The sequence below is a fragment of the Anser brachyrhynchus genome (genome assembly GCF_964034855.1).
Source record: "Anser brachyrhynchus genome assembly, chromosome: 14".
NCBI lineage: Eukaryota > Metazoa > Chordata > Aves > Anseriformes > Anatidae > Anser > Anser brachyrhynchus.
The window spans coordinates 13,694,788-13,715,079 of NC_137709.1; the positions used below are offsets into that span (position 1 = coordinate 13,694,788).

The window sequence follows — 20,292 nt, forward strand, 5'->3', positions numbered from 1 at the left end:
GTGCTTTAAATCACTGTTGGATTGCCCTCACCTAGCAGTGATCCTCTGCCTGAAGCTGAGCAATAGGCCCTGTGGCAACCAGGCTGCCTCGTGGCAGTTGAAGGTGGGCTTCAGGCTTTGAACTCTTGGCCTCGCTCTGATCTGCCCCGTGGCAGGCAGCAGAGCATAGCCCATGGTCCGTCTGTTGCTGGATGCTGTGGAGACGTGGTGTTTCTGCTGGGGCACAAATACAAACAAATACAAACAATGCAGAAAACGCTGTGCGCGTCCCACGCTGCCTGCAGCCTCGGTGCATAACGCTGATCCCAGCCCGGGTGGTGGTGCAGATAAAAGCATCCAGCTGAGATCAGCACGGAGTGAAACATCCCGGCAGTCAGTGCACATCACGGGAGGAGCTAGTGCATGCAGGAAATGCCCACCCGCTCTCACCAGTCTAAGCAGGCTGTGGATGTACGCTGTGATTAACCCTTTACTGACAGGACCAGAAGTCCCGGTTTCTGCTTTTCAGTTTTCCATTCTGAGGAGCCACAGAGCTTGGCTGCTACAGAGGGATGCCCGAGAGCTGTCTAGTTCAGTGTCACAAATGCTCTGTGCCAGATGTGCTTGGAAGCTCTGATTTCCTCCTGTACTGGTCTGCTCGGCTGGTTCTCACATCTCTTCCCCTTCACATTTCAGTGGGAGAACAGAGCTGTGTCTGGTTTGCAGAGCAGCCCCGTGAGCGGTGTGCTGAGGTCCCCACGGTGCGTGTCTGGTACCTTCCAGCTGGCCAGCTGAAGAGGTACCTTTACTGTCTCCCAGGGGCATGTCACAGCAGGAGGATGAGGCCACTGGAGAGCAGTGCGGAGTTATTTCTTTCCCTGTAACTGCTGACACAGGGGCCCTGGTCCTTCTGACCCTTCAGAAAGCTGTTTCTGTCGCAGGCCTGCTTTTGTTGCTGCTGGAAGGTCAGCGCGAGCACTGAGATTATCTCATTCAAAAGCGTTGACTTGCAGTTCTCCTTTTACACCTCAAATATTGCTGAGTGCCGTGGTGTCAGGTCGGCCGGCTGGCACGTGGGTTCTGCCTGGCATGCGAGCAAGAGCATCGCCTCGAAGCGCTCTCGCCTGGGGGACTTTGCCATCTTCAGCAGCTGAGATTGCTGTGACGTTTGGTTTGCAGGACGGGCAGCGCTGCCACGGGCGATCCCCGGGGCTCAGCCTGTGTGCTTGCAGACCGAAATGAGCAGAGAATTCAAGTTTGTGCTTAAAAGCCAGGCTTCCGATGTACCTGGTGTGCTGCAGGCTGTCAACTAATTACTTTCCTTTAAGGAACATGCTCTTGATAGGCTTGGAATCAAGAGCAGGGTAAATCAAGTGTTCCCGTACACCACGTGGAGCTGTTCCCTGCATCTCAGGGTGGTTGAAAGCGCACCCGCAGGCTGCCAGTGCCCCCGGGGCAGAGCCCTCCTCGTGTGGCTGCTCCTCGCCCTGAGCCAGGAGTGCCAGGCACATGCCACCCGGTCCCTCTGCAGGTCAGCCCCTGCTTGCTGCCCAAAGGCGTTTTTGTTGTGCCCGAGGGCTTCAGCCCTTCTAAATGCTTAACCGCACGTGCCTTCTGCCCTCGGTAACGCTGGCTGCGTTTTTACTTCATGTACAGTAAGTCCCTGCCACTCTTACAGCATTCCCAGGCTCGGTTTTAAGCTGGCACCGCACATTCAGGTATTTGGATAATGGTCTTTTTAATCGCTGCTTTTTGCACAGCTGTAATCAAAGACAGATTTTGCCCTTTATAGCTTGTTATTTAGGGAGCTGGAGCCCAGCCTGTGCTGTTGGTGCTAGCAGCCTACAAATGCCATTGTCCTGGTAAGCCGAGCGCAGCCGGCAGCGCTGAAAGGCAGCTCTGGAATTTCACTCGGCTATTTTTAGTTGGTGGTGAAAAATTGCACTTCCAACACTTTTGAGTCTTTGTCAGTGCATAAATAAATCAAAGGGCAAATCCTGGCCTCCCGCTAACGAGCGGGGCGCTGGGGTGACCTTACGCAGCGGAGGCTGAGCGGGCGGAAGGCTGGCGGGGTGGCGGGGAAGAGCCCTCTGCTTTCTGGGGGGGAAACCTCGGCTCTGCCCGGCCGGCTGCTGCCTTGCTTGGAAGGTGAAGGGCGGCAGCACCGCCCGTCCTGCTCCACGTGGGCTGTCCGTGCCTGTCGCTGTGCTGAGCTCACTCCTGGCTCCTCTTCCTGTGCCCCTTCCCAGGCCGGTTCCCTTCACCTCCTCTCCGCAGCGAGGTTTCCCTCTGCCTCCTGCCTTGGCTCTGCCGTAGCCGCCTGGCTGCCGGGTGCCATGCCTGCAGGTCACCGCCCCAGCCGTGGTGGCTCTCCGAGAGCCAGGACCTGGAGAGCAGAGAGCAGAGCTCCTCAAGGATGCTGTGAGTCTGGGCGGCTGAACATCAGCCTCTTTGGGGCGTGTTGGGCTGTTCCTTTCTGCCCTGGTCGCTGCTACAGCTGCAAGGCAGAAACTGTTAATAACCCAGCTTCTCCTTTTTAATGCCAGGGCAGGAGGTTTCTCTAAGAAGCTGCTTCACCTGTTGGACCACCAAATTTCCGCACTGGCACAGAAAAAAAACATCCTCTGGCAACAGGATCCTTGCAGTCGAGTTTCCTTGTCCTGGTGATCCCTGCCACGTGCCCGGAGAGCCGCAGGGGCTGCCTTGCTGCTCTCTTTCCCCTGGACTCCCGGTAGCCTCCAGTCGCCGAGTGCTGCTCTGACACCGCCCGGGCTCCAGCAGCCCCGTGGAGGTAAGCCGGCACCGAGCACCGCAGCTCCTGGTGCTGCAGACACCTGCAGGGACCCTTGGGTGCACGGGGACCGTGCAGCTGCCGTAGGCTCACAGCCAGCTCTGGGCCACCCTGACATGAACACCAGGGAGCAGACGGGCACTTGGGCAGCCAGGGCTGGGTGTGCTGCTGGTGCCAGCCCCTGTCTTCCTCCTCCTCCTGGACTGGCAGCTGCTGGGGCCGGTGAGATTCAGACACTGGAAGGATGTGAAAGCAGATGCGTGGGCTGGGGATACTGCTGGGGGATGCCACAGGAGGGGAGATGACCCATCCCGCAGAGCCTTGGCTGCTGAACGGGGCTGGTGGTTTCCATCGCACTGCGCAGGCACTGGGAAAATCCCCAGATCTTGGAGCTCAGCTGAGCCCCGTGCCCTGAAGGGCGCAGCCCCCAGGAAGGCAGAGGAGCTTCACACAGGCTCCCAAAATCCCTCTGGATCTCTAGCTGGCTGCTGCGGGGCTGCTTTCAGCCCGGGTTGCCGTAATTCAGTAGAAAAGCTCCTGGATGCCCCGTACCTGTGTGGTGCCTGCATGTCCAGGCTGTGCTCGCGCTCTGGGACAGCGGCACTGCTCTGCTCTGTGCAGCTCACCAGGGGGTGTGGAAACATCTCGTCTGGCAAAAGGGATCACACCTAGGTGCGTGCAAGGGCATCCCCCTGCACGTGGCAGCGGGGGCTGCGAGGGATGCTCCTTGCCCTCTGAAACAGCCTTTTACGAATTTAAAAGCTGCCATCCTCTCTCCCTTCCATCCTTGCTTCTCTAGCCTAAACAAACACAGGCCTTGCTCAGTCCGCCCCAGGGATCGGGGTGCACCAGCTCACCTCGAAGCCGGTCTCTGCCTTGGTATCTGCTCACCTGCTGGGGTGCAGGATCCGGCCAGGTGGAGCGGAGTTCAGGAGAGGCACGCTCAGTACGGCCTGGGCGCTTCTGGGCAGTGATGGCTGAGTTCACCTGAGCTAGAGGAGAGGCTTTGTTCTGTGTGGAGGGGATGGAAGCAGGCAACTCACTGACGTGCTAAACGTGTGGAAAAAAAAATCCTTCTAGTGAGGAGAATGGAAAATAGAGAGGAAAAAAGTGGCAAAGAATCGAGGCAGGGATGCCATCCTTCAGGAAAACCACACGTCCCAGCTGTTAGCCGGGGGTTTGGCTCGCCGGGCTTGCCGCACCAAGGCTCAGCTGCGTGGCCCAAGGCTGTCCCCGCGATGCCCTTGTGTTCGCCCCGTGCCTGCGTTCCCATCAGCGCTCGGAGCCGATGTTGCTGATCTCGTTTTCTTCTTTGTGTAACATCTGACCTGGAGAAAGCAAGAAGGGAAAAGTTTGCTTAGAGATGCTCTCTGTTTACAGAAGGGCTTTTCTTATCTGACATCCGCAAGGCTTGCCGAGCGCTCGGCTCACCCGGCGGTGTCTGGAGGTGCCTGCAGCAGCCCGCCATGGGGACAGGCAGGCATCTGAGCGCGGCTGGTTGTCATTAGGAAAGATCTCCACTTCTACCCCGACCGCCACAACGGCCTAAGGAAGCTCCCCGGTACTCACTGCGCCAGGACCGCGGCAGGCAGCCAGCTGAAAGGATGGTTCCAGCGCTCTGCGTGCAAGATAAAGCGCGGGGACTTTCCGTGCGGAATGAGAGTGTCAAGAGGCGTAGCAACGATTGCCGTAAGCTGAAGTCAGTCTGCTTTGCCCAGGTGTCGTTTGGGAGCCAGGAGCATACCTGTGCAGGGTGGGACGGCACACGAGGATGTTTCAGACCTGCACCGCAGGTTGCAGCGGGCCGCCAGCACCACGCACCACCCTCCCCTCCCGTGCCTGCGTGACACCGTGCGGGGCTTGCACCTGGGCTTTGTCGTCACTGCTGTTTGGTCACACAGCAACATGCTCTGTCTCTTCCTCGTTGCTTTTCCCCTCCCCATTTTGCCACAACCATGTCTCATCTCCATTTAACCTTCCTATTTTATTATGCCGGGATGGATTTTGTGTGCATCTGAGGCTGAATGAATCTTAAACGCTTTCCTCCTGTGTCCTCTGTGCTCCCCAGGGGTGAGGAAGGTCTGTGCAGCTTTCCTGAGCCCACTGAATGGTACAAAGACACGCTTGTGTAAAGCAAGGGGCCCGTGCTCCTGCAGAGCCACCTTTCATTTCCATCCTTTTGCCGTCCTGGCTGCCAGCAGTGCTGGAGGTGGTAGCGGGGCGATTCCTGCTGTGAGTGCAGGGCAGCCTACAGCTGAGGATTTTGAGTTAAATGCAAATTATTCTCCAGCCCTCTTCCCAGAGATGGCCCTTGCTGAGGTGGAGACCATCTAGCCCCACCGCACAGAGCCAGGCACGTGCCGCTCAGATGCGCTGCGGTTTGAGAGGTGCCTCCGTGCCAGATCCGCGCCGTCTCGTCTCCCGCAGCACAAGCTGTAAAGGCAATCAGGGAGCTGTTGGTAAAATTGCACCCAGGACTCAGAAAGAACTGCTGTTCCTGAGCCTCTGTGCAAAAAGCAAAAGCTGCTACTCTTTCGGTTTCTGGACGCAGAGAGACGTGGGGTCTTCACTGCTTTGCCTTTCTTCTGCTCGGTGGGTTTCCCAAATGCAGCCCCAGCTGGCTGTGGGACAGAACAGGGCTGCTGGGGCCGAGGGAACTCCAGAGCAGTAATCCTTCGCAAGGTCTGCAGAGTTTTAATGCATGGTGAAACAAACAAGTGAACACCTGGAAGTTAATTAAGATTAAGGCCAACAAAAGGGCTGGGGCCTTCTCTTTCACTTACAAAACCAGCAGGTGGTTTCATCCATCGCTGCCCAGTACTGGGAGTAAAGACCTTGCACGTGAATCGCTTTTGTTTTCATGTTCTTGTTAGCGAAGTAACTGAGCCGTTCATCGTCCCTTGCTGGGCTCCTTGGGCAGGTGGATGTGCCTGAGGAATGCTGCTGCAGCGTGAAGCACGTCCGTGTCTTTTCCCAGGCAATTACTGGGATTGTCGCGTGGTTGGCAGGACACCAGCTCCCACATGTCCCCTCCTCCTGCGCAGGATGGAGAGCGAACGCTTCGCGCTTTCATGAGCGGGAGCTGCTGCCCTGCTTTTACAGTGAGACTTCTGCTATTGGTACGTAGGAGCACACCTCACGTGCAGAGGCGGGAATTTATTGTTAGTTAAATCAGTGTTTAATGAAAATACAACAAGCATACTATACCCTTACAGTCCAGGTCATCCCGTTATTGTTAATCCCACTAACAACACAGCCACAGATCTTGTCCGCAGGCTTTCCGACACCTCCTGCTGTCGTGCTCGCCTACCGGGCCCCCTCCTGCAGCACGTCCCCGCTCCCTGATGTCAGCCTCCCCTCCTGGCACTGCAGCGCCGGTTCTGTTCTCCATCTCTTCCCGATGCTTCTTTCTTGCTGATGGTTTGTAAATTGAGTTAGATGCTGAGGGCTTACCGATGCTGCACCTTCACAGACTGGCTCGGGTTGGAAGGGACCTTAAAGGTCATCTAGTTCCAGCCCCTTTCACCTTGTGTGACCTTACTCTTGAGGGCAGTGACTGCGTAATTGCACAAACCCAAACTGGAGCTGGGTGCCGTTCCTCGCCTGGTGGCTGGAGAGCTCTGCTGCGGCAGCGAGGGGGATTTGTCTGAGCACTGGGCAAGATGTCGGAGTTCAAACCGAGCTTGAGCAAGCCGAGGCCCGGGCAAGTCCTTAGGCTGGTGTGAGCGGAGCTGTGGTCAGCTGCTGGTGACAGAGACGCTGTCCTTACTGTGCTACAGGGCTGCACTGCAGCCTGCCTCGGTATCGATGCCATCGGGCTGCTCTTCAGCAAGCGAGGTCTGGTTCTGTTTTCAAATCACGAAGTGACACAATCAGAGGGTGCTGTGCCAGGCAGGGAGAGGAGAAAGCCTTTTGCCCCACCTGAAAACACAGGTGAGACATCAGGAAATGGCAGAGCAATGGCTGTCTCATGTCCGAGTGGCACTCTTCATGCTGTTCAGGGGTTTGTTTTCTCTGCCCAGAACAAGGTGGAAGTATGTTTTAATGTATGAAATATTCAGAACATGCCTAAGGCATCACCAGAAAACAAAGACATGGCTGGAATTACTCGACAGTGTATCTGCAGAGGATATAAAAACAAATAGATTGCAGGCATCCAAGTCAGGAAACAGTGAGAAGGGTGCTTGCTTTTGTCTTGTAGTGGACCACCCGAGGTGGGGGCAGCATTTCCATCACCCCAGGGCATCCGTGAGCGCTGCAGGGTCGGGAGCAGCTGGGCTGGGAAAAGCTGGGCTCACAGCCCCCTTCCCCACCTGACTCACGGCAGGGGTTAAAGTAGGGGTGGCCCTCTGGTTTGCGTGAGTTCAGGCAGTGAACCAGGCCTTGGAACGGGATCTTGTGGCTCCCTCAGCTGTGGGCGACAAAGCCACATCCTGCTTTACCAGGCAGGACTTGGGAGCTGTGTCGTGTGGCGCCAGCACAACCCCCGGGCTGCTCGAGAGGAGCTGGAGGAGGCGAACCTCGGGCGTGAGTCACAAAATCCGGGCACCGCAGCTGGACGCTGTCTCACTTCCCACACCTGCTTTTCCTTTTCCTTTCCCAGTTCATTATCTCCACATCTTTATTGAATGAACAAAGCCACAGGAAAGAGAAGGCGGGGTGCTGAGCGTGCGTCCCGAGCAGGCGGGCGCCCGGGGAGTCCCCGTGCCACAAGGCAGCGATGCCACCCGTGACAAAAGCCACATGCCCTCGTCCTCGTGCGCTGCGTCCTTGTGACGAGCAGCCCTGCGCCACCCAGGCTCTGCTGCTCCCGTCCCGTGGGGTCCTGCTGCAGGCAGCACCTCCTGCACCCTGGGGCTCTGCGCTGACCGGAGTTACTGCTTCAGTGATCAGGCGGATGGAAGAGTTGTTATGAATCTGCTCTTCTCGTTCCAGATGTTTAGAAAAAAATAAAATAAAATAAATCATCAAATCTAGTGTCATCCCATTTTGGATAGAAAATGTTTACTTGAAGGAAGAATAAACATTTTCCTACTTCAAGTGCATTTGTCCCTGCCCTAACAAGAATGTTTGTTTATGTCATGTTCATACCAGCTCTGAGTTTAGTAATTATTCTTCCAGCAGGAGCAGTTGAGTTGTGTCCGAACTGTGTACCATTGAGTAGCTGCTGCTCTCTGTCCAACAGCCAAACAGACAGTCGTGTGATCACAAGATCGAGGTTTCGGTGAGCAGAATGTGTTGGCTGGGGATGGCAGGAGGTGCCTGGTGTTAGGAAACCAAGACCCGCTGAGCTGCAGGAAGGCTCGAGCACCTCGCTCCTGGGGGATCCGTGGAAAATCCCATTACATAGTTTTGCTGCTCTGAGTCTCTCGTTTAACTTGCTGAGGTTTCCCTTTTTTCCCCTCCAAACCACCTTCCTCTCACCTTAGCTGACACCACAGCTGACCAGGACCTGCCAAACCTAAAACCAGGCTCTGTGGGCTCCCTGCCCTAGCCAAAGCTCCTTGTCCTGCCGCACTGCACGGAGCAGCCTCCAGTTCCTGGGCTCTGGGGCTTTCCCACTCCTACTTCCCCTCATCCGGATGGGAAAGCTGGCGGAGCAAGTTCTGCTCGGCTGGGACTGCCCCCGTGTCAGCTCCATAAGGTCACGGAGGCAGAGATCTGCTTCGCTGATGTGCAGGCGTGTGGCACAGATCTGCCAGCAAGCAACGACGTGTACCTGCACCGAGGGTTTGTTGATACGGCGCCAGATTAACCGGAATTCAGAGCACATGCCCGGAGATGTGTTCTTCAAAGTACCGTAGCAACTGGAACAAGGTGCTTGACTTTACCAAAATCAAGTGTTTCGGCAGAATATTTTTGTATCTCAGATTGAATTTGTCAAAACCCTTGTTCTTCATTCACCTAATTAGACTTCGATGCGTCCCTCAGTTTTGACGAGCTCCCCTCAGGAGTCACAAGTGGCTCAGAAACAATTCTAATTTACGAATACGAGCCTGTATGTCAGCTGGCCTTGCCTTTCCAGGTGTTCAGCACTAAAGCCAAAAATCTGATTTTTATAATGCTTTGCTTAATTATTTTCAACACTCTTCTTTCGTGTCACGGCAGTTATTTTTTGTCAGTGATTGAAAGCCAGTTACGGGTCTTTGCTTGAGCTCCACACGACAGCTCGTGCCGCAGCTTCAAAAAGTCCCCTGCGTACTTCTGTAGTGCCTGTTGTTGAGGTGCATTAACCACACATTAACCACATTGACATTCAGATTTTCAGGCCGCAGATTTACCTTCTCTTCAAATAAATGGAGGAATTTTTGCCTTTTTTGCCTGTTTCGTTTCATATGTCTTGGGCAGTACTTTCTACTTTCAGCAAACTATCCGGAGCGTGCAGCAGCGGCTCTATGACATGGTATTGTCCCGGTCAGCAAAGCTCTTCCCTGTGTATATTTAGAATTAGACATGTTGATTTTTTACTTTGTCACAGACAAATATCTGCTGGCTTGTTTGATCTCCAGAGCAAAGGTGTTATTAGAGCGAGCAAAAGTGAGATGGGTTTTGTCACACAGCATGAAAGCTAGGGTGTGATTTGACTTGAGTCCTTAGTTATAGGCTGTGATGCAAAGGTGGAAAGTATTCAGCCCAGCTGTTGGCCTGAGTCTGCAGGTCCGACAGGAAGAGCCCTCGGATGTTTTTCAGGGTCAGGGTTGGTGGGTATATGCGCAGCCCGAGCTGGTGCGAGCAGCGGTGCGCGAGGCTGGGCCTTGCCAGTTGTGAGAGGGATGTGGGGGAAAACATGCAACCGTGGCTGTGTGTTTGGCATTGGCTTCATCTGTAAATGTGGCAGCTTTTGGGGCACATCGAAGTCTCACTGGTGTCCCTAAGACACTGAGTGGCAGCAGGCTGATGGGGAGGGAGGCCTGCTGGGCTCGGTTTATGCGTTCAAATTCTATGAAAGGGGTTTGGGCCACATGACAAGTATTCATTATAACTTTTGTTATGAATAAAGTACATTTCTGCTAATACAAACGTACCATAAAGCAGCTGTGTTGTCAGTAACAAAGGAGTTTGTGTAATTCCTTTTGTTCCTACTCAATTTTTTAACCATTTGGCTGAGGTTTAAACAGGTAACACCAAAAAAAAAAGGGTTTGGATGAAAGCTACTGGGTTCATTTCCATCACAAGCATGGAATTGCAAGTGTTGTGCTATTATAGCAGATTGCTGCTTATGACAATTTTCCTTCCAATTTTCAGTGCCGACGAATGCATTCGGTCCCTGCAGTGTCATCAGCTCGCAGCCTGTGTGACCTTGGTATCCCAAAGAGTTTTGTTCCTGCGGATGCTGCACGCGCTGCGGGTCAGTGGGGCTGCCCTGGGGGGATTGTATGGTGTCAGTGAGCCCCAGCCGAAGCTTGGGACACAAACCCTACAGGTCTGGATGCTGAAAAAGCTGCTCAGTGCTAAGGGCTGCATTAGCTAGATGGAAACACCGCTGCCTTCTCCGAGTGTTTCCATCTTCCCCTGCAAGTGTGGTGTGTCTTGCTTCCAAGCTTTTTTGTGTTTTCATCTTCATCCAACCTAGTCAGAAAGTTTCCTCTGGCAAGGACCATCTGCTTAATTTCCAAACGCTGTGAACGCTGTCAGTCAGCATGTGGCAAATAATGCCATTTAAGCATATCCACGATGGGGCCCATCATCGCGTCCGATGCAGAGGGCTGACAGGCTGGGTGGCAATGCGAGCAGAAATGGGACAGGGAGATGGCAGCGAGATGGGTCTGAGGCGGGTGGCTGGGCAGGACTGGACTCTTGACGTGAAACTTTATTTATTTAACTTTATTTATTTAAAGTTTTAAATAAAACTTTATTTATTAAGTGGTGCTGTGACGTTAGCACCACATTCCGCACATCAAAGTGCCCTCTCTATTGCAGCGGTTTGTCTGAAGTGTTTTTCATGGGGGCTATTTTATTAACACTACTTAGGGGAGAAAAACACTAGGAATAAACTTGTGCTGTTTATTATTTAGTTAATTCTACCAAATATGCTAGTAAACTCTTGTGTACTCAGTGTGTTGAGGAAAAAGGGTAGTTTAAATAAAGAAAAAGCTGTATTTAAACCAAAGGAGCACTGTGCTGCAACCTCAAGCCCCTCCAGAGTGGCACCGTGGCCCCCTTTCCCTGAGGCTGGGATTAGGATTAGGATTGGGATTGGGGGTTGGGGCTGGGGCTGGGGTTGGGGTCGGAGCCCGGCCCCCTCACACCGCCCCTCCCAGCCCGTGAGGCGCCCCCACGGCCCCTCCCCCCCCGCACTGCGCCGCGAGCCCGCCGCCTGCGGCCCGCAGCCAATGGGAGCGCGGCGCCGCGGGGGCCGCCGGGAGTTGTGGTCCGTCGGGAGACGAGCCTGTAGGCGGGAAGGGGGGCGGAGCTGCCCTTTGGGGCGCGGTGACGTTGCGTGCGTGTGCGCGTCTGCGCGTGCGTGTGCGTGCGTGCGCGCGGCGGGGGGGGCGGCGGCGGCGGCGGCGGGGCCTGGCCGGGGCCTGGCGGCGGGCGCGGGGCCGGGGCCGGGGCCGGGGCGGGCGGGGCCGGGGGCGCGGAGCGGAGCGGGGCTGGGCCGGGCCGCGCTGCCCGCCCGCCGCCATGGAGCCCGACTCGGTGATCGAGGACAAGACCATCGAGCTGATGGTGAGTGCCCCCCGCCGCGCGGGCAGCCCCGGCCCCGCCGCCCGGCCCCGCTCCCCCCCTCCCCCCCTCCCCCGGTTCCCTCCGCGGTGCCCCCGGCTGGGCCCTGCGGGGCTGCGGGGGGGGGTTCCGGGGCCGGCGCGGTGACGGGAGAGGGGCGCAAAAAAAAAAAAAAAAAAGAGATAAAAAAACCCTGAACCCCAAAAACTAACAGAAAAAAAAAAACCACTAAAAATAAAAACCGGGCACGGGCAGGGGGAAAGCACCGAAAAGCGGCGTCGGTGCGGGGGGCGCGCTGCAGGCGGAGCGGGCGGAAAGCGAAAGCGAGCGGCACGGCCCCGGGGTGCCCCTGCCGCGGGGGGCTCGGGGAGCCGGGCCCGGGCTCCCGGGGCCGTCCGGGGGCTCCCGGGGCCGGGCCGGGGCTCCCGGGGCCGTCGGAGCGGGCCGGAGCCTCCCGCGTTGCGCGCTGCAGGCGCAGCTCGCCGTCCCGCCCGCAGCCCCAGCCGGTGCCGCATCGGGGGCCGAGGAGGCAGAAGAGGCGCGGAGCCGCTCCCCGGTGCGCTGGGCTCGGCGGAGGCGGCCGGCGCGTGGTTTTCAGCTAGCGTAGCTCCCGCTGAGGTGCCCGGCCCGCGAAATAGGAACTTTCTTCAGCGTCACCTGTGCCGCAGGGGCAGGAATCCCGAGCCCACAGCCCGCAGCCCTGCGGGGCCCGGCCAGCACCCGGCCCGGCAGCTAAAGCTGTGCTCGGTGAGGCTGCTGCCCCGGCCCCGGCCCCCGCCCCGAAACCCTGGTGGCACCGGCAGCGATCCCGCCGCAGCGGGGCAGGTGGCTGCCGCAGGACGAGGCTGAATTTCCCCTCTGAATTTCCACCCTGAGCGGTGAGTTTTCCAGCGGCTTTTTTCCCACCTGCCCCACCGGTGGTGGGAGGTGCTCAGGTGGCATTCCGGGCCGGGAGGTACGTTCGCCTCCCTCAGCTTTCGTGCTTGTCTCTTTTGTAAGCCTTTCTACCAGTCTCGTCTGGGTTTGGCCAAATCAGCAGAAGCAAACACAGCTTTTGAATGCTACTGATGATGGCGTCCCCCATTTACAGCTGCATCTAGGAAATGCACTAATGTAAAGGCGAGTACTCACTGGGATACTAAGTTCTTTATTTTGTAGCAAGAGATTGAAGAAACACATTTTTCTCCTTTTCAAAACGCATTAATAATTGTCAAATTTTAATAGGATGAACAATTAATTCTGTAGTTTCCCACAGAAGACAATACTCTGCAAAATGTAGATGGTTGAATTTAACTTCAGCCTCAGCGAGGGCTTGCCCAGAACCACTTGTGCTTGAGCGCGCAGGCTTCACTCGGGTCCTTGGAAGCCATTTGGAACCGGAGACGTGGCTCGAAGGCTTAGTGCCCGCGTGCTGTAGCAGATGAGATGCTCTGCACCGTTTCTGTAAGGCAGCAAGGCAGGAGTAGAGGCGGTATGGACATTGCTCACAGTCAGAGATTTCAGTGTTTGGTGCAAGCTCCTCTGTCAGCTGTTAAGGGTAGCAGGAAATATCCCAAAGCCAGGGATGATCCTGACGGGTAAGACCTAACGGGATGCTCTCCTGTGTGAGGATGGCATCCTCAGGAAGAGGATGCGGGTGCTGCTCACTACAAGCAAGGCGTTTTATGCCTCTCTCTGCCACAGGAGGTTGTGTTTGGTGCGCTCTGGGTGCTCGGTCGCTGCCCTCTGAGGCCAAGGATGAGTCCCGAGTCGCAGAGGTGCAAATGTCTGGTGCAGAGGCTCGGAGGGACGAGTACGATGTAATTCTGAGTGGCTGATAAACAAGAGGGAGCGTGTCAACATGTTAATGGCCCAGAAGTTTCAGAACGGGGTGTTCCAGCCCTCAACCATTCCTGCGCTGGATGGATCATTTGCATTTATTTAAAGAAAAATCAGTCATGGAAATAATGCCGGTCTATTTTTAAAGCTGGAATCTAAGAGAAATATTTTAAGGTTTCAGAGTGACAACTTCCATTTGCCGTATGAAGTTTTAGCTGGTGTGCCGAAGTCACTCTCCTTCTAGGACAGCTTAAGGCTGGCGATACGTGGTTCCGGCTCTGTAAGTCACACCATCCAGCCTTCTCAGCGGTGATGAGCCCTTGATTTAGTTGGGACATTTCATGGCTTTCATTTGTAGATGGTATCGGCCTCCCCAGGCGAGGTCCCCGCTACCTGCACCAGTGAGTTCGGGAGGCTCGGGGCCTCCGGGGCTGACTCGTGTGCCCGCGGGAGGGCCGGGGTCAGGCTGGCACGTAGCTGGCAGGTGCTTAGCTGAGGCACCTGAGCACTGTGCCGTCCCGGCCCACTGCTTTGTGCGAGTGGGCAAACCGTTAGAAAGGGAGGAATGAAGAGGTAATCCAGACCAGATGGGGGGCTAGCCAAACTGATTGAGAGGGCTCTTTCTTCCCCTGGTTTTGATTTTTCTCTGTGGAATTAGGTAAGGGTGACCTTTTTGCTCTTCTAAAGAATCAACCTTTTTTCTTTCTTCAGGTGAAATACCAATGACAGTTTGTGGAACACCTTTTTTACCTACAAATTCGGAGCAGTTTATGAAATCTGTGCTGTTCAAACCCACTGTACGCGTTTGTCTTGAACGCTCGATAAAAGCCTTGTGTTCCCGTGTTCTCAGAAAGCTTCACCTAACCGTGCCTTTGTTTTACCAGCAGGCTTTCAAAGTAGGGGATAATTAGCCTCTTGGTTCGCATTGATGTGGTTGTGGAAGAATACAGAGGTATGAAAAATACATTTTTTCATACAGGTTAAAAAGTTACGCGGGCATGGGTGGAACCGTGCGCATCCTGAGTGTAAAAACCCAGCTCCCAGGCTCGCAGGCTCCTGTGCCCACCGGCCGCTCTGGGAGGCGGCGGCAGAAGCAGGAGGGCAGCGGGTGTAAATTCGCCCACTTGCTGAGCCCGTTAGCAGCTGCCTCGCCGCCGTGTCCTTGATGCGCGCCGTTCCACGAGCGCAGATCCCCCTGCTGCAGCGTCGGCAGATTCGATTCAGCACGCCGCCGCTCGGCGGTGGAGGGGCTGTGGGAAGGCCCTGCCTGGGGTCCGACCTGCCGAGCTCGCGTGCAGCGCGCGGCCAGCCGTGCCGGAACGTTACGTGTGCGGAAAGGGTTTTTCCTGACGTGCTGCCTTTGTTGTCTAGAATGTCTCTCGTAAGTGTCCAGCGTTGAAGTGCCTCGGTAAATAATAAATGAAGAACTATAACCGAGTATCTTGCCAAAAGCCTTTCGCTTTCTCCTGGCAGACCTTGCGTGCGAGCTGCAGGCCTCCACGTTCCGAAGGTAACCTCTGGGAATGGAGCGCTGCACCCGGGAGCGCTGTGCCAGCAGCCGCTTCTCCTGAGCTGTGCCAGCGGTTCCTGCAGCCCCTGGGTTACTGCGGCTGGCCACGGCTGTGCCCCCAGGCTATGTAAAGTTGTACAGGGCAAAATAAATGGCAGCGTTCTGCTTGGAAACTGAAACACGCCTGCTGCACGTGTCTCGGTAGGCCGTAACGCTCTGCCTTTCCTTCCCTCCCTGTCCCAGTCGGCACTAGCCAAGCAGATGGTTGCACTTGGTTAATTTTTTTCCGATTCTTCTCGGAGGAATCCTTCAAAGAGTTGACTTCGGTGGCGATAGAGATACAGATGGACTAGGCTGTGATGGGATTTGCATCTGGAACAAAGGAGGTACTGTTGTGGCTCAAATGTCGCTGCTCAGCCCTTCATCGTGAGGGCTGGGAAGAGCGGGCAGTTCATGCACAGGTTCACAGATGTCTCATGAGCTGCTCACGGCGCTTTCTCTAGTGGGATAGCAAAGCGTGCTTTGCAGCTGTCTTTTTTTAATCTTCATTAGCTAAATGAGCGGCGTTGTGAGCTGCACGCCAGACGTTAAAGCGTGCAGTCAGAAGCGCGTTGAACTGTTTCATACTTGGGGGGGGAAAAGGGAAATGGCTCGAGCGGGTGTCTCGGGAGGCGGTGGCCGGTTAGGAGGCTGCGTGGAGGGCACAGGAGCCTTCGGGGCAGCGGATTTAAGAGCTGTGCTGCTGCAGAGGCCATCAGAGTGACAGCCGTGCTTCAGAGTGCCTGTAAGAGGAAGGATGAATATATCAAGCGAATAGATTGCTGTGACTTTGGCAGCGGTGCAGAAAATGGGAAGGAAGAGCTTAAGAAAATGAATTAGAGCTAGGCAACTGAATTTAGAGCCAGCAGAGTGATGATGAAATGAGGGAAGTAGACAAAGAAGTGTGGAAAGCTGTATCTTTTGGGAAGGGTTAGATAAAACAATAGGCTGAGGGGGGCAGCGGGCTGGCGAAGGGAAGAGGGGACACGGCGAACCCAAAGATGCGGAACAGAGGTTGCAAATTAAAAATAAAAACATCTGAAGCGCGGGTTTGGATGGCGGCAGCCGTCGGTTTGCCCAGATGAAGGAGAACTGCACATGTTCCGTTTGTAGGGAAAGCTCTGAACCGAAATCTCTTCTAGCCCTTAGTAAGGGAAACCTGCAGTTTCTTTGGGAAACCAAATGCTTGTGTTTCACCAAGGGCTTGCTAAACCTCATTTGAGAAGGAGATTTTTCCCTCGCTTCAGTTAAATTATCTAGCATTACTAAATTTGCCAGCCTTTGCAACAGCAGCGAGCAAATAAGGAGCAGCAGGTGAAGTTACCTCGTTGCCCAAAAAGCGCGGGTAGCTCCAGTGCCTGCGGGCACCGCCGGGTAACTGGAAGGTGACGTGCTGCCTGCAGGCCCTGCCTCGGGTCCGGGGAGCCCAGAATTAGGCTCAGAAATGCGGTGCCTGGCTGCCAGCGGGGAGGGGATGGCGCCTCGCGGGTGCGCTGCGGTGCCCCTCTGATGGGCGGGCTGTCGGTCGCTCCTGCAAAAAGCCATAAAAACGTGCCCGTGCCGTTTGTGCCTCTCAGAGCACGCTGACTGCATCCCTTCGAGTTGTTAATGTTGCTAAAAATGTGGGTCACCGGTGAGCATTGCGCCAGCATCTCAGCACAACAAACCGAGCTGGCTTATTGCAGGCTGTGCCGTAGGGAGGCCTGGCGGTGTCCTCTGAAGGCTGGATGGACGTTTTCATTTCGTGTGTGTTTTCTGAAACACCTCCGCCACTTGTTAAATCAACACGATGTATGTTTTTTGATGCGTTCCGTTTTATTGCTGTGGAGTTTAGAGGTCACTGTCTTGCTTTTGCGTTTTCAGTTTCGTCTTCCTGCGCTGCTCGGGGCGCTTGTGCAGCGGCGTGCAACGCGAGACGGGTTCGAAACGAAATGGGTGTTGTGGCAAACGTGCCAGGGAGGGAAGAATGATGTGTGGGAGAGAATGAGACCGTGGCTGTGAGAGGGCTGCTCGGTGACAAGTCGTGTTCTTGTTGTTGCAAGGCAGAAAATAAACTGAAGGGAAACAAGAATCTGTACCGAGTTGGTTAAACTAATGCTGATTAATAACAATACTTACATTCCAGCTTTCTTCTCATGATGTTTTCTTTGCACTAATGCCACTGTTTGTTACGTAATCTGATTTCACAGCTTGATTTCCATGGTATTGATAATGCTTCGGTATTCACAGAAAATCCACTTTTTCTGGAAAATCCCTTCCTTCCCCGGTTTCTTGGTGTATTTCTGAGCTCCGTGGTGTGACATCTGACAGCCTACTCCATTTTCCTGTATTACTTTCACACATTTCCCACTATGAGTGGTGCGTGACTGAGACCAGATAATGCAAAAATAACGCAGTGCCTTTTGTGCTTTAATAACAAAAAAAAGTGCTGACTTTTTGGAAACTTACTTTGCTTCTCATACAGGCGAAATTAACAACGGGAGCGTTTGGAGGCGTGGTGCTTCTTCATTGCTTGGTTTATCCAGGTCCCCCCAGGAGTTGCATCCCTCTACTTGTACCCTGCAAAACTGAAGTTTCTGTAGGGAACTGAAGAACAATTCTGCTTCCCAGGCCCACTTTCCTACAAATGCAGACAGAAATTTCTGAGATGTAGGTAGGTACCTGCCCCCTGCTAGGAACAGGGACCAACGTGCCTTCACTGTGAACTAGTAAAAACCTTTTGGGGTCAGCTTTTAGCCATGCAGCACTGAGAAGAGTTGTTTCCTTCGTAGGCTGGGGGAAGACAGGCAGCTGTGTATTCAGCCTTAGGAGCTGCGCGGCCGCGCTGTAAGTTTCCGGTTGCTGCGAGTTGTTGCGTAGGGAATTTTGGCACAAAAATTGTGACGACTCGCATCGTGTGCCCTTCTGGGACGTGTGTGCACGTCAGAGTGGCTTGCACAATGACGGTCTGTTCAAATCTTGTCTTGTTAAGTCACGCCAGTCGCAGGGTTTCAGACCAAACTACACGCAGCTCTGTGGAAATCTACACTCGGCATCTGTTTGCAAAACTGAAGTTACAATTACAGCTTGTATTTGATAGAGAATCTTTTAAGCAATTCTATCTGGGCAGCGAAGGACTAGCCAGGGAAACTTGATATTGGGGCTGTCTCCATCACTCCGCTGCTTCCAAGAGAAAAATCAGACCCGTGCTGTCACACTCCCGTGCCTCTCCTTCTACCATCCTGCTGGCTCTGTTGACTTAGCAAATCGGCACATTTATATAATTTTGATAGCTGTCGTGTTACTGAGCTATATTGTACTCTTAAATTCTGAGTCATATGCCTTGACATCTTATCGCTTTACTTGGCAGCCTTAAAATTCATAGATTGGGCACGGTGTCAGATTTACAGCCCTGCTCTGCCCTTGAAATGTTGCCCTGTCACTGTTACGTTACCAGTGGTCAGAGCCTGAAGTCACCCCTCGGTGAAGATGCTCCTTTCTTTGGGGAGCTCTGGACAGCCGTGCCCATAACTCTTCTCCTGTCCTTCTCCTTGCTGCTCCTGTCTCGAGGCACAGGGCACTGTTGTGGAGGGTGAGGAACGCTTGGTTCAGTTCTCCGGAGGGATTGGAGAGGAAAGGGGAGGTGGGAGAGGTGGTGTTGGCCTGTCCTCCTCTGGGTATTGCAGCAGCGTGTTCTAGGAAGTGCTGCCCCTGTTAGGGGAAGTCCTTCTGTAGGCTGGCCCAAGCCTTTAGGAGATCTGGCTGGAAGCCTCGCAGCCTCGTCGCTTTTGGATAGGCTTTCGTTATTAGTTCTGTCACGGGTGTAGTGTGCACTTCTGCAGGCTTTCTTCTCGTAGGTGTTGCAGCTAAAGCCGCTTCACATCCGTCGTTCTTGACTCTGAGCACACTGCTAAAGTGCTGGCTGCAGCCCCTTCACCATCTCGCTTAGTGAGGGGCAGCTTTCCCTTACCTCAGTCAGGAAGAGCATGCCTCACCTTGCTCCTAGCTGTGGGATCTGTTGCAGAGACGCAGCGATACTGAAGATCTGAAGTCAGTGCTCTCCTTCAGGTCGTGTCTTGAAGGCTCCATCTTTGTGCAGCTGGTACGTAAGGAAGGTCGGATCACTTTGGGTCTGGAAAAAGGCAGAGAATCAGGGCAGTGACGTGCTTTAGAGCATGTGGATGGCAGTTAGGAGAAGTTGATGTGCTTTGCAAAGCTGTGTGCTGCCAGTCTAGCGGTTCTTGGAGATTGCTTGCAAGGTACAAGCTGGAGGACGAAGCTTTAGCGTTTGCTCCGCTGTTTGCCTTGTAGTTTCTTCTCGTCTTCCTTAATCTTCGCAAAGCGAGCTGTTGCCCCAACACCCTTGTTTTAGGGTGGGTTGACTCAGGGTGCGGGACAGAGCAATTTCTGGTCTGTGAGTCCGTTTCTCTGTCTTAGATCCACCAATCCGATGACCCCACTAACGTAGTCGTTACGGACCGGTAAGGTGTGTAGGCTGCTCGTCTCTAACAGCATTAGCAGTACGTAATGGGGATTTCGTTCAAGAAAGCAGTAGATACACCAAGCTGAAGATGATTGGCTGCTCTCTTTTAACAGACAAGTCTGAGAAGGAAAACCCATTCGAATCCCCTTTCATTCTGGATTGGTGGATCTGAAGCCCAGAAACAAAGTTTCAGGTAAGAAGTCACCCTGTACTATCTCTTGCTGCTTCTGCTTAGATGAGTTTGTCCGCAAATTCAGTATCCTGCTTTAACTGCTTAATGTCCCTTACATACTAGAACTCACCAAGTTAGCTGCTGATGCGAGTTTAGAGTAAGAGAAGGCACATTCAGTAAATACACACGCTTCAGTAGGGAATTGCAGGTCTGCTCTGCAGGAGAGTCCTAGGAACGCGCGGCAGACGGCCCTTCTGCAGAGCTAGGGAGCAGTATCTGCAGATAAAGGGGCACTGAGCAAATAGCTGACAAATCTCGCTTCTGAAGGGAGAAAGCAGCCTTATCAATGGCTTTGTTGAACTTTTCAGTCGAGTTCAGAAAGTAGTAGCTATCTGCTCTGATTTCTGGCCCTGTTTTCTCATGAGTTCATCAGAGCTTTAGGGAACTCGCTCCAGCTGTTTGTGTTACGAATTCCAGTAGCTTTACCCTGTTGACATGCCGTTTGAAATGGTGTTGTGGGCAGCGCTCGGAGTCAGCCTGGTAAATCCGTAACGAGATCTCAACTGCAAGCTCTGGTGGTGGTGGTTCAGAGCAGCGCCGAGCCAGCCGTAAGGCATGGTTTCAGGGAGGTGCCTCAGAGCTGCAGCAGGTTTGTTTCAGAGTAGGGGGGCGTGGTCGTATTTGGAGTCACCTTACTGAGACTTTGACATGACTAAAAGGCTACAAGATGATATCGTAAGGATAAGTTTGGGAGGTGTTCGTGTGCGCAAGGAAGGAAAGCCAGATCCCTGGCTGATAGAGGAAAAAGTGCCTTAAACGTCTGGTGTGAGTGTGAGACACCCCTCCTAACGCCC

General features: G+C 54.3%; 1 protein-coding gene and 1 long non-coding RNA gene across 5 annotated transcripts in view; both read left to right on the forward strand.

Moving 5' to 3' along the window:
• The first annotated feature begins 64 nt into the window (after positions 1-64).
• LOC308177852 lies at positions 65-9,081 on the forward strand. Its single transcript, XR_013939457.1, has 2 exons — positions 65-2,400; positions 2,526-9,081. It is a non-coding gene; the product is annotated as an uncharacterized lncRNA (long non-coding RNA).
• A 2,216-nt stretch (positions 9,082-11,297) lies between these two features.
• Positions 11,298-20,292, forward strand: part of FBXW11 (F-box and WD repeat domain containing 11) — a 75,366-nt gene continuing 66,371 nt past the window's right edge. Inside the window, exons 1-2 of one of the 4 annotated variants that reach the window (XM_080555869.1) lie at positions 11,300-11,440; positions 19,380-19,459. Coding sequence is in view for 2 of the 4 variants with exons in the window: in XM_080555870.1 (XP_080411996.1) it covers positions 11,396-11,440 (45 nt within the window). In the remaining 2 variants the exon portion in view is untranslated. Of the gene's footprint in view, positions 11,441-19,379; positions 19,460-20,292 lie in introns of all 4 variants that reach the window. The other 3 variants (XM_080555871.1, XM_080555870.1, XM_080555868.1) reach the window with 3 other exon arrangements.